This window comes from Mobula birostris, chromosome 29 (assembly GCF_030028105.1).
Source record: "Mobula birostris isolate sMobBir1 chromosome 29, sMobBir1.hap1, whole genome shotgun sequence".
NCBI lineage: Eukaryota > Metazoa > Chordata > Chondrichthyes > Myliobatiformes > Myliobatidae > Mobula > Mobula birostris.
Window position 1 is genome coordinate 111,953 of NC_092398.1, and position 19,882 is coordinate 131,834.

The following is a 19,882-nucleotide window of genomic DNA, read 5'->3' on the forward strand; positions in this document are numbered from 1 at the left end:
GGTGCGGCTCCAAGGAGGCAAAACATTTTCATATTTTCTTGCCCTAAATTAAGTATATATTGGGAAGGTATTCATAGAACATTAGTTAAGGTACTTAGGTCCCAGATACCTCTGAACTTTGAGACGCTCTATTTGGGTCATGTATTGTTTCTTGAACAGAAGGAAGATATAAAGTTGCTGCAGGCCCTCTTAGCTGCAAGTAAGAAATCAATCACTAGAAAGTGGCTAAATCCAATACCACCTACATTAGAAGATTGGCACGAAATTATCTTGGAAATATTTAAAATGGAAAAGTTGACTTACTCCCGGAGAATTCAAAAAGAAAAATTTTATCAAATCTGGAATAAATGGATTGAATATACAACCCCAATGCGAGCAGACTTTAGATGACTCTCCTAATGATTTATACTGCTCTTCTCAACAACACAGTAATATTGCTAACGTAAGCACCCTTAATCTAAATGTTTACTGTTTTTGTTTACTTTTGGAAAATAGAGAATTAATACAAGTAAAGGAAAAGATTTAGGAAAGGGATAAAAAATGATAAAATTAAGTAAATAAGAACATAGAGATTGGATAATTGTGTCTGGGGGCAGGAGCAAGCATGAACAAGTTAGGATATAAACACCTACAATGGTTGCTACATAGGCTTACATACAACATTTTGGACCAGAAAGAAATGGTTCAGAAGAGATACATGGAAACTATTATTACTATTTTTCTTAACAACTAATACCATTACTTAGCCTAATAGATTAGAATTACCACTGTACATAATTATCTATTTAAGTGTCTAATTTCCTTGTATGTCATCTCAATGTGTACTTAGGAATGTATAAATAATTATAGTTTTATACATATAAAAAAATGGAAAAGGTAAAAAAAAAAGTCTTCTGATAAGTGCTTTCAACTTTTGTATCTTCCAGCTGATGGGGAGAGGAGAAAGTTCAAAGGAAATTTATTATCAAAGTACATACGTAAATGTCACGTACAATCCTGAGATTTATTTTCTTGTGGGCATACTCAGTAAATCCAATAACCATAATAGAATCAATGAAAGACTGCACCCAACAGGGCAGACAGCTGGCACACAAAAGACGACAAACTGCAAATACAAAAGAAAAATATAATAATAAATAAACAATAAATATCTCGAATATGAAGTGAAGAGTCCTTGAAAGTGAGTTTATAAGTTGAGGGAACAATTCAGTGTTGGAGAAAGTAAAGTTGAGTGAAATTATCCCCTCTGGTTCAAGAGCCTGATGGTTGAGGGGCAGTAACTGTTCCTGACCCTGAGAGTGTGATTCCTGAGGTTCCTGTACCACCTTCCTGATGGCAGCCGTGAGGAAAGAGCATGACTGGGCAAGTGGGAGTCCCCACTGATAGATGCTGTTTTCCTGCGAGAATGCTCCGTGTCTATGTTCTCGACGGTGGGGAAGACTTTACTCGTGATGAACTGGACTGTATCCACTACTTTTTATAGGGTTTTCCATTTAAGGGCATTGCATCCTCTCAAATTATGGTCTTAGACCATGACGTAGGGGAATATTTAGGCAATTTGGCCAAAGTAAGCTCCACCATTCCATTATAGATGATTTATTATCCTCCTCAACCCTATTCTACACTCTTCTCCATGTAACCTTTGACACCCTTAGTAATGAAGAAATCTCAACCTCTGCTTTAAATATACCCACTGACTTGACTTCCACAGCCATCTGTGGCAATGAATTCCACAGATCCACTACCCTCTGGCTAAAGAAATTCCTCCTCATCTTTGTTCAAAAGGGATCGATGTCCCTCTGTTCTGATGCTGTGCCCTCTGCCTAGTTTAATGACATCCTTCCTATAGCAGGACCATCTGCTAAACCTTGGTCATCAAAACTTCTATGTCTTAGTGCATTTACAATTTAATTTCCAAAATTATCATTGAATATAGGAAATTGAACTCGACTAAAATTTCTTCACGGCTGTTTTCATTGGAGAATGTTTTCAATTGGTAGCACTCTTACCTTTGATTCTTTTACTTGACTGCCACTTCTTGCAATGTTTTCATCCCACTAATTCCCAAGTATTTAACCTATCAATATTTGCAACCCTTGTGTAGACAATACCAAAGATTTACTGCCCCTGCATCATTTTCCCTGAATGGACAGCCCCTTAATTTGAGACTTGTATCCCTGAATTTGCAATCTCAACACCTGCAAAAATTTTAAGTATTTAAATAGAACAAAGAACAGCACAAGAACAGACCCTTGGGTTCCTATTAAAACTCACCCCTCTCACTTTAAACCTATGCCCTCCAGTTCTTGATTCCCCAACCTTGGAAGAAAGACTCTCAAACAAGAGAAAATCTGCAGATGCTGAAAATCCAAGTACCACACACAAAATGCTGGAGGAACTCAGCAGGCCAAGCTGCATCTATGGAAAAGAGTACGGTTGACATTTTGGCCCAAAACATCGACTGTATTCTTTTTCATAGATGTTGCCTGGCCTGCTGAGTTCCTCCAGCATTTTGTCTGTGTTGCTGGGGAAAAAGACTGTGCATTTTCACCCTATCTATATCTCTCATGATTTTATAAGATCACCCCTCAGTCTACTACTGTTCTCAAACCAGTTCAACTTCTCTACATAACTCAGTGACTGGAGACTGGTAACATCCTTGCAAATCTTCCCTTCACTATTTCCAGCTTAATAGCATCTTTTCTATAGTAGTGTGACCAAAACTGATCACGATATCCAAATGCAGTCTTATCAATGTCTTGTATAACTGCAAAGTACCACCCAACTTCTACGGTCTACTCTTCCCTGACTGAAGGAGGCCTGTACCTATATTGTGTTTTAGTGATTTCCTGTGGTGAGATTTTATGTGCGGTCACAATTGTAAAAGTTGAACATTCCTCTCCCTCTACAGGTGCTGACTGAATTGCTGAGTTTTTCCAGCTATTGTTTTTTTTTGCGCTTGGGAGAGGAGAGAAAATACATGAAATCTAATCATTGATTAAAAAGTATCATGCTTTGATCAGTAATTGTGTGATTCCTTTCATTTCTTGTAAACAGATAATGTCACTGATAACAGCATTATCATAATGTTATCAACCGATTTTAATTTTTTTTATTTTAGGAGTGGGTCAGGAACTGGCTTGACAAGTCCTCCCCTTGCAACCCAGACTGTGATTCCTTTAAAACACAGAAAGATTCCTGAATTACCTCTTGAGAAAAGTGTTCTGTTTGAACTTCATCTTCTCTTCTGCCACCTCATAGCTTTGTTTGTTCATTATATCAACATCTATAAAACAGTATGGTGGTATCCTCCTGCTCATCCACCCTCATTTACGTCACTGGTGGGTATCAGTTTTTTTGTTCTGTGATGATTTATGTACAAGTTCTTTATGTCAAATGTTTTGATGAATCCTGAAGGCATTGGTGCATTCAAGTTTTAGCTCTGAGTAAAGGGAATGTAATTCTGTTAATTGTATTTAACACTGACATTTATAGCATTGTATTGGTCAGATCTTTAATTGTACAGTTTTCCCTGTATCTAGAATACCACAGTGTTGCCATAATCTCGACTGCTCCTGTTATTTTCTGTTGGCCGCAACGCTGAGCCTAGTGAAAAGGACATGAGGGAAAATGTTAGTAGCTTTTGAAGGAACTTGAATTGAGAAGGAGGAGACACAATGGATTTTTTGAAGGCAAATCCTTTTGTATTAATGGAATTAAGTTATTTGCTGTAGGATCAAGAGATTACTGAAGGCAATGTAGTAAATTTTGAATGTACTATTAGAAGGTATTTGATAAAAATCCCACAAAAAGTGGTTAGTCATTGATGGTCTTAGAATTAAAGGCTGCTAGCCATATTGATTGGAAATTGGTTTAAAGGTAGAAAGTGGACAGTAATAGTAAACATTGTTTTTTCATACTGGAGGATGGTAGACAGTAATGTTTTCCAGCATTCAATGCTGAATCTGTCTTCTTTTGAATTTAGAAGAATGAGTGGTGATCTCATTGGAAAATATAAGATCTTCAGAGGGCATGAAGGAGTAGATGTTGAGATGTTTACACAAGTGGAAAATTCTCAAATGAGACATAGAGATTCGTGGGGGGGGTCATTTAAAACTGTGGTGCATTCTGGAGGGTTGTGGAGGGTTAGGCATTTAAAGTAGGTACTGAAAGATCAGGGAATCGAGTGATAAGGGAATTGACACGAGGAGTTGACTCTAGGGCAGATTAGGTGTGAGGGGTCAGGTGCTCTACTCGTCCTTCTGTTTTAATCTTTTATTGTTACTGGAGGAGAAGATGGTGGCGCGATGCAGCACATGCAACTGCTCCGAAATGATATCGGTATTTGTTAAGTAGGTACCGTGCACAATCCTGATTTGATGGAGACAGACGTGAGAAGCACGGAGGAACGTATGAAGAAACTTCTGAAATGCCTGTTTAGCTGCCACTGCTACTGTGCGATTGAGAATCTCCGGAGGGGATTCTCAAATCCTCGGCTTTGCCTATTGCCTGTTGCCGGGGCCGGGGTGGAAGCGCTCGACAGAGATGGTGCTCGGTGTCGGAGGGTTGATCGGAGATGCGAAGTTTTCGGACGAACTCAAGAGTCGGCTGTGGTCGGGTGCTTCCAGGGTGCTGCATTGGCAAGTTTGCGGTGCTGGAGGTTCATGACAGGGAGAGTTTTTCTTCCTTCTACCGTCTGCATGAGGTGATGGGACTTTCGAGAGACTTGGAGACTTTTTTTTTTACCGTGCCCATGGTCTGTTCTTTATCAAATTACGGTATTGATTTGCACTGTTGTAACTATATGTTATAATTATGTGGTTTTTATCAGTTTTTTAGTCTTGGTTTGTCTCGTGTTTCTGTGATACCATACTGGAGGAACATTGTATCATTTCTTAATGCATGCATTACTAAATGACAATAAAAGAGTACTGTGTGTCCTCATAATCTAAAAAAAAAAATCTACTGACTTAATGGGTGTGCTTTGACTACAAATTTTGAAATCTTACTAAATCCAGTGGTCTTTGGCGTACATGGTCATCCCATGTTGGGTTTGGGTAATTAAGGGGTGAATTCAGTAATTTTATTCAACATTATTAGTAAATTTGATTTAGATACGTTTCTCTTTCCCTCTGTTGTAACTGGGAAGTCCATTGCTACTGCTTATCATTCATTTGCAGTCAGTTGATGTTAGTTTTTGTGTTTCATGGTGAGACAACATTTTGGCATTTGATTTGTGAAGGGCTTGGGTAACATGGTGACCATAGGAACAATTCAAAATTCAAAGTAAATTTAGTAAATTTATCATCAGAGTATATGTATGTCCCGTATACAACCCTGCGATTAATTTTCTTGTGGGCATACTCAGTTAATACATCATAGAATAAATAACCATAACAGAATCAATGAAAGACCACACCAATGTGTGTGTTCAATCAGTGTGCAAATACAAAAATAAATAAATTAACAATAAATATCGAGAATATGAGGTGAAGTGTCCTTAAAAGTGAGTCCATAGGTTGTGGGAACAATTCAGTGATGGGACAAGTGAAGTAGAGTGAAGGTATCCCTCTGGTTCAAGAGCCTGATGGTTAAGGGGTAATAACTGTTCCTGAATCTGGTGGTGTGAGTCCTAAGGCTCCTGTACTTTCTTTCTAATGGCAGTGAAGAGAGCAAATCCTGGCTGGTGGAAGTTCCTGATGATGGATGCTGCTTTCCCTGCAACAGCATTTCATGTAGATGTGCTTAATGGTGGAGAGTGTTTTACCCATGATGGATTGGGCAATATCCACTACTTTTTGTAGGATGTTCCATGTTTCCATATCAGGCTGTGATGCAGCCAGTCAATATGCTCTCCACTACACATCTATAGAAGTTTGCCAAAGTTTTAGATGTCGTGCTGAATCTTTGCAAACTCCTAAGGAAGTAATTGTGCTGCCATGTTTATTTGTAATTGCCCTACATGCTGGTCCCAGGACAGGTCATATGAACCAATAACAGCGAGGAATTTAAAGTTGCTGACCCTCTCCACCTTTGATTCTCCATTGCAGACTGGCTCATGGACCTCTGGTTTTCTTCTCCTAAAGTCATTAATCGGCTCCCTGGTCTTGTTGACATTGAGTAAGAGTTTGTTGTTATGGCACCACAGGCAGATTTTCTATCTCCCTCCTGTATGCTTACTCATCACCCCCTTTTGATTCGGCTTACGGCAGTGGTGTTGTCAACAAACTTGAATGTGGCATTGGAGCTGTGCTCATAGTCATAAGTGTAAAGTGAGTAGAGCAGGACACTAAGCACGCAACCTTGTGGTGCACTGTGCTGATTGAAATTGTGGAGGAGATGTTGTTGCCAATCTGAACTGACAGATCTGCAAGTGAAGAAATAGAGGGTACAATTGCACACGGAGATATTGAGGCCAAGATCTTGAAGCTTATTAATTAGTTCTGAGGTGATGATGGCTTTGAATACTGCTCTGTAGTCAATAAAGAGTATGCTGATGTATGCACCTTTGCTGTCTAGATCTTCCAGGATTGAGTGAACAACCAATGAGATAGCATCTGCTGTGGACCTGTTGTGCTGATACAGGCAAATTAGAGTGGACACAAGTCGTTTATCAGGCAGGAGTTGACATGTTTCATCATAAACCTCTCAAAGCTCTTTATAGTGGATGTAAGTTCTACTGTATGATACTCTTTGAGGCAGGTTACCACATTCTTCTTAGGCACCGGTATAGTTGAAGCCTGCTTGAAGTAACTGGGTACCTCATACTGCTGAAGCTAGAGGTTAAAGATCTCAGTGAACACCCTAGCCAGTTGATCAGGGCAGGTCTCTAGTACTTGGCCAAGTATCCCATCTGGACCCGATGCTTCCTGTGGATTCCCCCTCCTGAACACTGCTCTCACATCAGCCTCAGCGACTGAAATCACAGGATCATCGTGGGCTGTGGGAGTTCGTGATGGTTCCTCCATGCTTAGATGGTTAAAGCGAGCATAGAAGGCATTGAGCTCCTCTGGAAGTGAAGCCTTTTCATCGCATATGTTGCTTGATTTAACTTTGTAAGAGGTGATAGTATTCAAGCTGTGCATAACTGTCGAGCGTCCTATGTTAATTCAAGTTTAGTCCAGAATTGCCACTTTGCCCATGAGGTGTCATCCCAGAGTTCATACCTGGACCTCTTGTAACTTTCTTAGTCACCAGACTTGAATGCCTCTGATGTGGCCCTCAGTAGATTGCGGATTTCATGCTTCATCCAGGGCTCTTGATTGGGGAAGACACTGAATGATTTTGTGGGGGCACTCTTGACTACAACTGTTTTTAAAAAGTCTGTGACAGCCATGGTGTATTCATTCAGATCCACAGATGAGTCCTTGAACATGTCTCAGTCCTCTGACTTGAAGCAATTCTGTAGCCGCTCCTTTGCATCACGTGACTACCTCTTTGTTGTCCTAATCTCTGTCTCTGCCTGTATACAGGTAGGAGAAGGACAGCCAAATGTTCCAATTTACTGAAATGTGGACTGGGCATAGAACAGTAGGCATTCCTTATCTTCGTATTACAGTGGTCTAATGTGTTGGGACCTCTGGGGCAACATATTATGTATGGTTGGTAAGTGGGCAGGATTTTCATCAAACAAGCCTGGTTGTAGTCCCTGACTATGATTTGAAATGTGTCGGAATGAACTGTTTCTTGTTTGGAGCGGCATTATGTAGTATCTCAAGCACTTGATTATAGTCTGCCACTGGTGGAATGTAAACTATGGTCAGGATTGTGGAGGAGAACTCTCATGGTAAATAGAATGGACAGCATTTGATCATCAGCTGTTCAATGTCGGGGGCACATGAGTTCGACAGAACTGCCACATTGGAGTGACACTCAGGGTTTGTCATGAAACACATACCTCCACATTTTGCTTTCTCTGAATCAGCAGTTCGGTCCATATGGTAAATCCAAAAGCCTCCTGGTTTTATTACTGTATCTGGCATGCACAGAGAAAGCCATGCCTTGCTCAGGCATAGAATGCAACAATCTCTCATTTCCCTCCAAAATATAGCAATTTTGCCCTCAGGACCTCAATTTGGTTCTTCAGCGACTGCAGATTTGCTAACAAGATGCTGGTTAGAGGGGGCCTTGTCCTTTTGAATTTAACATAGAACTTAGAACAGTACAACTCAGGAGCAGGCTATTCAGCCCACAATATTGTGCCAAATCAGCTAAAAGCAAATCACCAACACCCAAGCACTAATCCCTCCTACCTACACCATGTCCATATCCCTCTGTCCTCCCTCCATCCATGTGCTTATCTAAGTGTCTGTAAAAAGACTCTAATGTATTTGTCTCTCCCACCATACCAGGCAGCGCGTTCCAGGCATCCACAACTCTCTGAGTAAAAAAACTTGCCTCTCACATCCCCTTTGAATCTACCCCCTCTCACCTTCATTCTATTAGATGTTTCAGCCCTGGGAAACAGATACTCTGTCCACCCAATCTATGCCTCTCATACTCTTGTAAACCTCTATCAGATATTCCCTCAGTCTTCGCCACCGCAGAGAAAACAACCCAAGTTTGTCCGCTCTCTCGTGGTAGCATATGCCCTTAAAATCAGGCAGCATTCTGGTAAACCTCTTCTGCACCCTCTCCAAAACCTCAACATCCTTCCTGTAGTGGGGCAACCCCAGAATTGTATGCAGTACTCCAGGTGTGGCCTAACCAGAGTTCTATAAAGTTGCAACATAACCTGTTGACTTTTGAATTCAGTGCCTCAACTAATAAAAGCGAGCATTCCATGAGCTGCCTTAACCATCTTATTGACCTGTGTAGCTACTTTCAAGGAGCTATGAACTTGGATCTCAAGATCCTTCTACTCAGCCACATTGTTAAGGGTCCTTAACAGTGTACAGCCTCCTGGCATTTGCCCACAAGATGCAACACCTCACATTTCCCTGTGTTAAATGCCATCTGTAATTTCTCTGCCCATATCTGCAACTGATCTGTATCATGCTGTATTCTTTGCCAGTCTTCCACACTATATACAACTCTACCAATCTTGGTATCATCTGCAAATTTACTAAGCTACCCATCTACATTTTCATCCAGGTCATTTATATACATTACAAACAGCAGAGGTCCCTGCACAGATCCCTGCAGACACCACTAATTACAGACCTCCAGCACGAGTAAGTCTCTTCAACCACTACCCTCTGTCTTCTTTGCGCAAGCCAGTTCTAAATCCAAACAGCCAATTCGCCGCTGACCCCATGCATCTTAATCTTCTGGATTAGCCTCCCATAAGGGACTTTGACAATTGCCTTACTAAAATCCTTGCGGACAACATCCACTGCCCTACCCTCATCAATCTCTCTTGTTACCTTGCCAAAAATTCATTCGAGTTGATAAGATACGACCTGCCCTGAAAAAGCTATACTGACTCTTCCTAATTAAGCTAATGGGTTTCCAAAAGCTCTCATGTCCTGTCCCTAAGAACTTTCTGCAGCAATTTCCCTACAACTGACTTGAGACTTGCCTGTCAAAAGTTCGCAGGACTTTTATTTGTTCCTTAAATAGAGGTACAGCATTAACCACTTCCTGTCCTCCGAGACTATACCTGTGGCTAGAGAGGACATGAAGATACTGGTCAAGGGCCCAGCAATCTTGTCTCTTGCCTCCTTCAATAACCTGGGTAAATCCAGTGTTCCCTCCGATTTGTAATGACCAGTGTGCGCAGAAATCTTGGTGCAATTTTTTGCCCAGTAACAATGTGCACTCTGAATAATTTCTTCAATTAAAACAGTATAAATAAGCCAGTTCTAAAATCTGCAGAAAATCATTGCAAACTGCACGTTGTCAACACTGTCCACATCAAAAACTGGAAAAGGAAATGTGGTTGTATACGATTGTGAAATATACTTAACATGCCAACGAGGTGGAGGATTTAAATTCCTTTGTGCACTAGCAGCAAAAAATGTGTGCACGCACACCTTAAGGTCAGTTTTTACTTCTGCGTCAAATCTACGCCGTAGGTGTGGTGTAGCCACATACCCTACGCCATAGCCTGATGCGCACCTCCCCAAAAATGTAACTACGTGTCACAGTGACGCAGACCACAACAACTGTGATTGGTCCGCTTGGTAGCACCGCATTTCCTCCTACGCTGCAATAGCTTCCCATTGGGCGACTGAAGGGCGGGGAAGGAACTTTGGCTGCAATACTTTCCATAAAGCTTTACAGACCTCCGAAATTATGGAGGACCCTGTGCTTGACGCCAGTTTGTAGCTAGCTGCTACAGCCTGCTGACTTCCACCTGAAGCTAAAACTCGAATGGTGATTGCCAGTCTCTGAGTATACTGTGCGAACACTGATGCGAAATAAATGGTTGGAGACGATGAACCAAATTGTAAAATCTACCTGCCGACATCCGAGAATATTTGAAATGCGTTTCCTCCTCCATGTCTCTCAGTGGCCGGACAAGCACAGAAAATTCACCCTCCTTCAGTTTCAGTGGCCATTGTTTGAAGTTTGAGTTTCTTCGTGTTGAGTTTCAATACGAAGAAACTCAATACAGTGGCACAGAAACCCCACCGCCAACTAGCGTTTTGGTGGTGAATTGCAGAGCAAGGCAGACACACCAACGCACATGTATAAATGCTCACAACAGCGTAGGCTACTACGCAGAAGTATAAATCAGCCTTTAGAGGGAACATTGGGTAAATCCCATCAGGCCCTGGAGACTTATTCACCTTAATACACCTTGGGAGGCCCAACACTTCTTCTTCCTTGAACTCTAAACTCCCTAACATATTTATACACAGCACTGATGTCCGGGTCCTCCATGTCCTTTTCCTTGGTAAATACTGAAGCAGAGTACTCATTAAGTACCTCACATTCTCTGCATCGAAACAAATGTCCCCTTTATGCTTGAGTGGTCCCACCCTCTCCCTAATTATCTTCTTGATTTGATGTATACAGAGAATGTCCTGGGATTCACCTTAATCCTACTTGCCAAGGACTTCCCATGGTCACTCCTGGCTTTCCTAAATTCCCTTCTTTAGTTCTTCTCTGGCTTCTTTGTACTACTCACGTGCTCTGTTAGATCCTGTCTTCCAAAACTTACATACTTTTCCTTTTTCCTTCTTGACTATATTCATCACCTCTCTGGACATCCAAGGTTCTCTTAACTTTCCATTCCTGTCCTTCATACTAACAGGAACATGCCTTTCCTGTACTCTGCGCAATTGATCTTTAAGCACCCTCCATGTGTCTGATGTGGACTTGCCAGAAAAGAAGTGTTCCTAATTAACTCTTCTTAGTTCCTGTCTAATGCCCTCGTAATTTGCCTTACTCCAATTCTAAACTCTCCTGCAAGGACCATACCTGTCCTTATCTATAGCTATACTGAAAGTTGAGGAGTTGTGGTCACTTCCCTAACTGCTCACCCACTGAGAGATCAGTCACCTGGCCAGGCTCATTACCCAGCATCAGGACAAGTACGGCCCCTCCTCTCATTAGACCATCCACAAGAAACCCTCCTGGATACATTTAACAAATTATTCCCCATTTAAGCTCCTTGCATTAAGAAGGTCCTAGATTAGGGAAGTTGAAATCCCCCCATGACAACAATCCTATTATTCTTACACATTTCTTTAATCTGATTATATATCTGTTCCTCCATGTCCCGGTGGCTATTAGGGGGTCTGTAGTACAATCCCATCAGTGTTTTCATCCTTCCTATTCCTGAGTTCTACCCAAATAGACTCAGTGTCTGACCCCTCCATTATGTCTCTGCTGAGTGAGTGCAGTTCTGATATTGTTCCTGATTAGTAGTGCAACTCCCATCCCTGCACCTCATCCCCTATCTTTTCTAAAACTTTGAAAACCTGGTACATTAATCACCCATTCCTGTCCTCTTCCTCAACCAAGTTTCAGTAATGGCTACAACATTGTATTTCCATGTACTGATCCATACTCTAAGTTCATCACCCTTACCTATAAACTCCTAGCATTAAAATATAAACACTTCAAACTATCCAACCCATTGTACCTGTCAGTTCAACTTTGCCTTTCAATACTTTCCCTGACATCTACCTTCTGGTACAATCCTTCCCTTACTGACCTGGCATTCCGGTTCCCAGGCCGCTGCAAAACTAGTTCAAGCTTTCCTAATTGCATCAGCAACCTCCCAGCCAGGATATTGGTTCCCCTCCAGTTCAAGTGCCACCCGTACCTCTTGTACAGGTCACCCCAGAAATGGTTTCAATGATCCAAGAACTTGAAACCCCGTCCCCTATGCCGTCTCCTCAGCCACTCATTCTTCTGTGCTATCCTCCCATTCCTACCTGCAATAGTCCATGGCACCGGGAGTAATTGGGAAATTACTACCTTGGAGGTCCTTCTCTTCAGCCTCTTTCCTAACTCTATATACTCACTGCTTAGGACCTGTCCTCCTTTTAGATTTAGATTTAGATTATGAGGACACGCAGTCCTCTTTTATTGTCATTTAGTAATGCATGCATTAAGAAATGATACAATGTTCCTCCGGAATGATATCACAGAAACACAAGACAAACCAAGACCAAAAAAGACTGACAAAAACCACATAATTATAACATATAGTTACAACAGTGCAAAGCAATACCTTAATTTGATAAAGAACAGACCATGGGCACGGTAAAAAAAAGTCTCCAAGTCTCTCGAAAGTAGCATCATCTCACACAGACGACAGAAGAAAGAGAAACTCTCTTCCTGCCATGAACTTCCAGCGCCACAAACTTGCTGATGCAGCACCCTGGAAACACCTGACCACAGCTGGCTCTTGAGTCCATCCAAAAACTTCGAGCCTCCGACCAGCCCTCTGACACCAAGCACCATCTCTGCCGAGCGCTTCGACCCTGGCCCCGGCAACAGGCAATAGGCAAAGCCGAGGATTTGGGGCCTTCCCATCCGGAGATTCTCGATCGCACAGTAGCAACGACAGCGAAGCAGGCATTTCAGAAGTTTCTCCAGATGTTCCTCCGTGCTTCTCACGGCTGTCTCCACCAAATCAGGATTGTACACGGCCCCTACTTACAGATACGATATCATTTTGGAGCAGCCGCACGCACTGCGTCACATCGCCATCTTCTCCTCCCCTCATACCAATGCACATGTTATTGGTATGAATATGTACCACAACCTTTGGCTGTGCCTCCTCCCCCTTGAGAATATCCTGCAGCTGCTCCAATACATCATGGACCCTAGCACTGGGAGGCAACACACCATCCTGGTGTTTCTTTTGCACCACAGAATTTGCCTTCTGTCTCCCTAACTATGGAGTACCCTATAACTACCGCACTGCCTGACTTTAACTTTACTGGCGAGCCTCAGAGCCAGCCAGAGCGCCACCAGCCTGGTTGCTGCTGCTGTGCTCTGATCAGAGTCATTCCCCTCTTCCCCCCTCCCCCCTCCCCCTTCCCCCTTCCCCCCTCCCCCCTTCCCCCCTTCCCCCCTTCCCCCCCCTTCCCCCCTCCCCCCCCTTCCCCCCTCCCCCCCCCCTTCCCCCCTTCCCCCCTTCCCCCCTTCTCCCCCTTCCCCCCTTCCCCCCTTCTCCCCCTTCCCCCTCCCCCCTCCCCAACAGTGTCCAAAGAAGTGTACTTGTTTCTGAGGGGAATGGCCACATGGGAACCCTGCTCTGACTTCTTAACCCCCTACTTCCCCTAGTGATCACCCATGTACTGTACTCTGGGTGCGACCACCTCTTCACCTATAATACCTTCAGCATCCTGAATGATCCTGGGTACATCCAACTCCAACTCCTTGACCATGTCAGTCAGGCACTGAAGTTGGGTGCACTTCCTACAGATGTAGTCATCAGAGAAAGCTTCAGATATTCTGAATTCCCGCATCTGACAGGAGGAGCATTCCATTCTGACTACTCTGTGCCCAAAAAGAGGTTTGCTGCTTCTTAACTGTGTCTCCACGCTGAAGCCTGCACACTCCGACTTTGGCTGGTCCACTCGACCCTACCTTCCTTTCATTTGCAGCTGAATTTAGGCCTCTGATGCCAACACTTATTGCACCTGCACAGCTCGAAAAAAAACAGCCTTGCCCAGATCTGATCCTTTTATGCTCCTCTCCCAATTTCCATAGGGCTCTGATACTGACACTCATGCTACCCGCATCTGAGCCACCGAAAAAAAAGTCCGGATTTCCCCGTTAGTTTATATTCATACTCCAAACTTCAGTAGGCCTCTGATGTCAACACTTTCCACACCTGTGCAGCCCAAAAAGACTGGCCTTACCTGAATCTGTTCCTTTTGTACTCTCTCTCCCAACTCCCTCATTGTTTGGCTTAGAGACCTCTCTAGCATCCGGCGATGAACCTTCTGCTTAAAGGTGCCATACCTTTCAGAAGATCATGAAATCTGGAGATCTTTATGTTGATTTAAAAGTATATTACTTAAATGGAAGCAACACACACAAAATGCTGGTGGAACACAGCAGGCCAGGCAGCATCCTTAGGAAGAAGCACAGTCGACATTTCAGGCCTATGCATCTTGGCCTGAAATGCCAACTGTGCTTCCTCCTATAGATGCTGCCTGTCCTGCTGCGTTCCACCAGCACTTTGTGTGTGTGTGTTGCTTGAATTTCCAGCAAATGCAGATTTCCTCGTGTTTGCGTTACTTAAATGGAAATTATTTGCTGCAGACTGCAGTGAGAATAATTTGAAAGGGGTATATTTAGAAGTATTGTCTGTGGTTCACTGGCGCCATCTTGCTTAGAGACCAGTTACTTCCAGGTAAAGGCTCTCAAATGTTTCCTCAATAGAACTACAATACTGTGCAAAAGTCTTAGGCACCCTAGATTTCTTATGTGGTTTCAGATGGTATGGCCTCCCAGAGCCCTGGTCTCAACATCATAGAAGTTGGCTAGGATTACTGAGAGAGACAGAAGCAAGCGAGACAGCCAAAGTCTTCAGTAGAACAGTGGCAAGATGCATGGAGAACCTACCAGAGATTTTCTCACAACACTGCAAAATAGTATACCTAAGAGAACTGATGCAGTTTTAAAGGCAAGGGCGGTCACATTAAATACTGAATCACAAACCAGAGAAGATCTGCAAATGCCTGAATTCAAAGTAATACACACAAAATACTGGAGGAACTGAGCAGGCCAGGTAGTATCTATGGAAAGGAGTAAACAGTCAATGTTTCAGGCCTAGACCCTTCATCAGGACTGGTGTGTGCATTACATGAGATATTGATGTGATTTAGTTTTTTTACTGTTTACTGCTCTTTATTTAAATTTTTTGATATTTAGAAACACTTTGTTTCATTATTCTTGGAAGCATCTTCGCTTTACAGCATTGTTTTACACGTGCCTAAGGCTTTTGCACAGTACTGTATTTATTAATAATTTTTGATGTTGAACTTTTAGTTAAGATCTAGTAATGTCTGTCTGTTTAGTCATAGCTGAATGAGATATTACAGGATTATAATAGGATTTGTATTTGTTTCTGTAGTAGAATGAAGAAAAAATAAGGTTAAGGATCATGAAAAGAACAATATCAATAGTTTTAAGTTTCTATAGATGTTTGGGCAGTAGATTGTTGATTACTTAAGAATATTGTCCAAAATATTTAACTGAAAAAGGTTTTTAAGAAAAAGTTTATATGATCTTTTAGTAGGAAAGCTTATCACTGTAAAGTGTGTGTAATTCTTTGGTTGTTAAAACATTATTGCCTTCTTAGACATTTTGCTAATGGTGTAAGTAATTAGAAGACAATCAAATGAAGTGGTATTTAAGATTTGATTATAATTCTGTTTGGTTAATTTAATGATCTGAATTATCATGTTACTGCATCAGTATTTTAGCCTTGATTGAACTTTTTTTCTTTCTGTTACAGAACTTCCATCTGATTGATTACAACTTACTAATCCTCATTACTATTGTGTTGGCCCGTCGTCTTATTATTGCAGTTGTCAAAGAGGTAAATTGCATGCAGTGCTTAATTGACGGGCAGGACTGGGAATGAGGCCATGTGGGAATATCAATGGGAGAGCATTTTATCCTGATCATAACTCTGAAAGTTTCAAGATAGTTACAGGAAGAGATGAGATAGTCCAGAAATTTTGGAGAAACCCCATTTCAGCATATGAATATGGCAAAAATAAAATTATTGAAAAGTGAAATAGATTCTGGGGTGAACTTGATCTCAAAATGGAGGAAGGTCAGAATAGCAAGTTCTAGGCACACTAGATGTCAAGCAAGATTTAGGTTTGGATGAAGAAGAAATAAAGAGCGCATGGCAGGTTGGGAAGTGAAACACAAAGTATAGGAGAGGGTACTTGAAAAAGGCAGGGCAAAAACCACTGTGGGCAAGATTAACAAAAATTCTAAGCATTTTATAAATATATTAAGGGCAAGAAGGTAAGCAGGGAAAGAATGGGGCTGATTAGAAACCAAATGAGCAATCTGTGTGTGCTGATGATATTTTAAATGAATACTTTATATTTGCATTCCTTAACAAGACACTAATTAGAAAATTCAGAGAAGTGGGTGGTGAGATTTTAGAACATGCGCAGGTATATAAGTTTTAGCCAGAGTAGGGTAATGAAAAAGATTTATTGTTGGTCAAAGGGATAATCACTGCAGGTTCTTCAAATCAGGTCATGTGAGTTGAATTTCAGAATAATAAAGGGGCAATGACATAGTTAGAAGGAGACGGAATATTACTATGTAGGCAAATCACATAAAGCTGTAAGTGGAACAGGGTTATAGTAAGAATGGATATCAATTTTCAAAATATTAATTAGGATTACCCGAGAATGAAAGGTTTAAATGGGGTGGAATTTTTTAAGTGTTTGTGAGAGCTTGTTATGCCAATACGTAGATAGTGCTACTATGCTAGACCTATTCAGAAATGAAGCCCAGAAGGTGGATGAAGTGTTAGAGAGTGAAATTTTGAGAATGGTGACCATAACTCAGTAAGTTTCAAAGTAGTTGTCAAAATTTATAGTTGGCCAGAAATTAAGTGCTTGAAATGCGGAAAAGCCAACTTTCAAATTGCAAGTCTGCATTTGAAAATGGTTTGGGAGCAGCTATTATGTGTGAAGAGAAAGTATGAGGAGTTGCTGAAATGAATTAAGATGGCACAAAGAGAGGCAATGAAATATGACTGTTAGGATCAGAATCAGATTTAATATCACGAATACTGTATGTCATGTGATATTGTTTTTCACCAATAGTACGGTGCAATACATAAAAAAAACTAAATTACAGTAAAATAGATGTTAAAATTAAATAAGTAATGCAAAAACAGAGCAAAGAAAGAAAAAATAATGAAATAGTGTATATGGGTTCAATGTCTGTTCAGAAATCTGATGGCAGAGGGGAAGAAACTGTTGAATGTGCCTCTTGAGGATCTTGTACCACCACCTCAATGGTAAGAATGCGAAGAGCGCATGTCCTGGGTGATTGGGGTCCTAATGACAAATGCTGCCTTTGTGAGACATTGCCTTTTGAAGATGTCCTCAATGGTGGGAAGGCTGGTGCCCATAGCACTGGCTGAGCTTCCAACTTTCTGCAGCTTTTTCCAATCCTGTGCAGTGGCTCTTCCATACCAGACGGTGATGCAACCAGTTGGAATGCTCGCCATGGTATATCTGTAGAAATTGGTGAGAGGTTTTGGTGACGTACCAAGTCTCCTTGAATCCTGAATGAAATATAGCTGTTGAACCTTCCTTGTAATTGCATCAGAAACTTGAAACTGCTCACCTTTCCACTGTTGATCCCTCGATAAGGACTGGAGTATGTTTCCTCGACTTCCTCTTCCTAAACTCCACAGTCAATTCCTTACTCTTATGATGTTGAATGCAAGGTTGTTATTTCAATACCACTCAGCTGATCTATCTCACTCCTGTAAGCCTCCTCGTCACCATCTGAAATTCTGCCGGCAATAGTTATATCTTTGGCAAATTTGTAGATGACGTTTGAGCTGTGCTTATCCACACAGTTGTGGGTGTAGAGAGAGTAGAACAGTGGGCTAAGCACACATCATTGAGGTACATCAGTGTTGATTGTCAGCGAGATGTTATTTCTGATCTGCTCTGACTGTGGCGTCCCACAATCAAGGATCCATTAGCAGAGGGAGATACAGAGCCCAGGTTTTGAAGCTTGTTGATTAGTAGTGAGGGTATGATGATGTTGAATGCTGAACTATAATCAATAAACAGCAGCGTGATGCACGTATTGCAATTGTCTAGGTGATTCACGGCCGACTGAAGAACCAGGGAGACTGCATCACTGATAGACCTATTGTGGCGACAGGCACCAGATCCTTGCTTAGGCAGGAGATGATTCTGACCAACCTCTCAAATCACTTCATCACAGCAGATGTGAGTGCATCTGGGTGATTGTCTTTGAGGCAGGTCACCCTGCTCTTCTTGGGCACTAGTATGATTGTCGCCCTTTTGAAGCAGTTGCAAACTTCTTACTGCAGTAGTGAAGATATCCATGAACACTCCTGCCTATTGGTTGACACAGCTTTTCAGGGCCTGATGTTTTGGGAGAGTTCACTCTCAAGAAAGATGTTTTGACATCGGCCTCCAAGACGGAGATCACAGGGTCACCAGATGCTGCAGGGATTCATACAGCTGTCACTTTATTCTCCCTTTTGAAACGAGCATAATAGGCCTTGAGCTAATCTGGGAGTGAAGCATCACTGCCATTCATGATGTTAGCTTTTGCTTTGTAGAAAGTAATAGCCTACAAACCTTGCCAGAGCTGATATGCACCCATTTCTGTCTCTTCAATCAGAATAGTTTTATTTGCACTTAAAGTAACCTCTGTAGGTCATACCTGGACTTCTTGTGAAGTTCTGGATCACTGGTCTTGATTGCATGGAGCTAGCCCTTAGCCGACTATGAATCTTCTGGTTCATCCATGGATTTTGGTTTGGATATGACTGGTATGTTTTCGAAGGCATGCACTCATCCACTCACGTCTTGATAAAGTTAGTGACAACTGGCATATTCATTCAGATCTGAAGGTGAATCCCTGAATATTGTGACTTGGATGAAGATCAGACCACATTTTATGAGTAATTAATGCAGAAACCTAGGTAATTGCAGGGTTCACATTTTTTTTTCTTGCAACTGTCTATTTAAAGATAGGTTGATACAACTGTGAAATTGTCCATTTCCATAGATTGAATTTTAGGGAAGATGTGAAGAACTTAGAAGATGTGTAGAAGAGATTTTCTGGAAGGGATCAAGGACATGAGATTTTTGTTGCATGGGTGTAGCACACAGAAATTCTGCAGTTGTACCAGCGAGATGTTTTATACATTATCAAGTACACTTTATACTGCAAAATATACAACTTTTTAAAATATGATCAACAGAACAAATGAAGGATCATGTTGTTCCTGGATTTAAAAAAATTTTAAGTGGGATTGATAGAAAGATCTAAAATAATTTTTAAAACTACACAGAGTTGAAAGAAAGAAACTATTCCCTGTGGCAGAAGAGTAGAGTGAATGAAAAGTGTCTGAAAGTTTTGTGTGATGATTGATCTCTATATTGTATTTCAGGAGTAGTGGTGGAGAGAAATACAAATGTAGCACTTAAAAGGGAGCAGAACAAGCTCATGACAGTTTATCTGCTTCCTTTTAAATGCCATGTTTGAATCTGTCTCCGTGCCACGTTTCAAGTTGCAAGGCTGTGGGAAATGGCAAGAGAACTCGCTGATTGGCTCTTGCATGAAGTATGGACCTTACTGACTGCCATCTTTGATACCTTAACTGTTCTGAGTCACCATCACCATGCAATGTGGTTCAATAGGTACAATTCAAAGGAAATTCTTTCAGGTCCATATAATGAATGAGGCGTGTTTCCATAATGCCTAGTAACTA

At 41.6% G+C, this 19,882-nt stretch overlaps 1 protein-coding gene across 1 annotated transcript in view; it reads left to right on the plus strand.

Moving 5' to 3' along the window:
- Positions 1-19,882, plus strand: part of tmem39b (transmembrane protein 39B) — a 73,477-nt gene that overhangs the window by 15,158 nt on the left and 38,437 nt on the right. The window contains exons 3-4 of the mRNA XM_072246585.1: positions 3,122-3,341; positions 15,875-15,958. Coding sequence (XP_072102686.1) covers positions 3,122-3,341; positions 15,875-15,958 — 304 coding nt within the window. The remainder of the gene's footprint in view (positions 1-3,121; positions 3,342-15,874; positions 15,959-19,882) is intronic.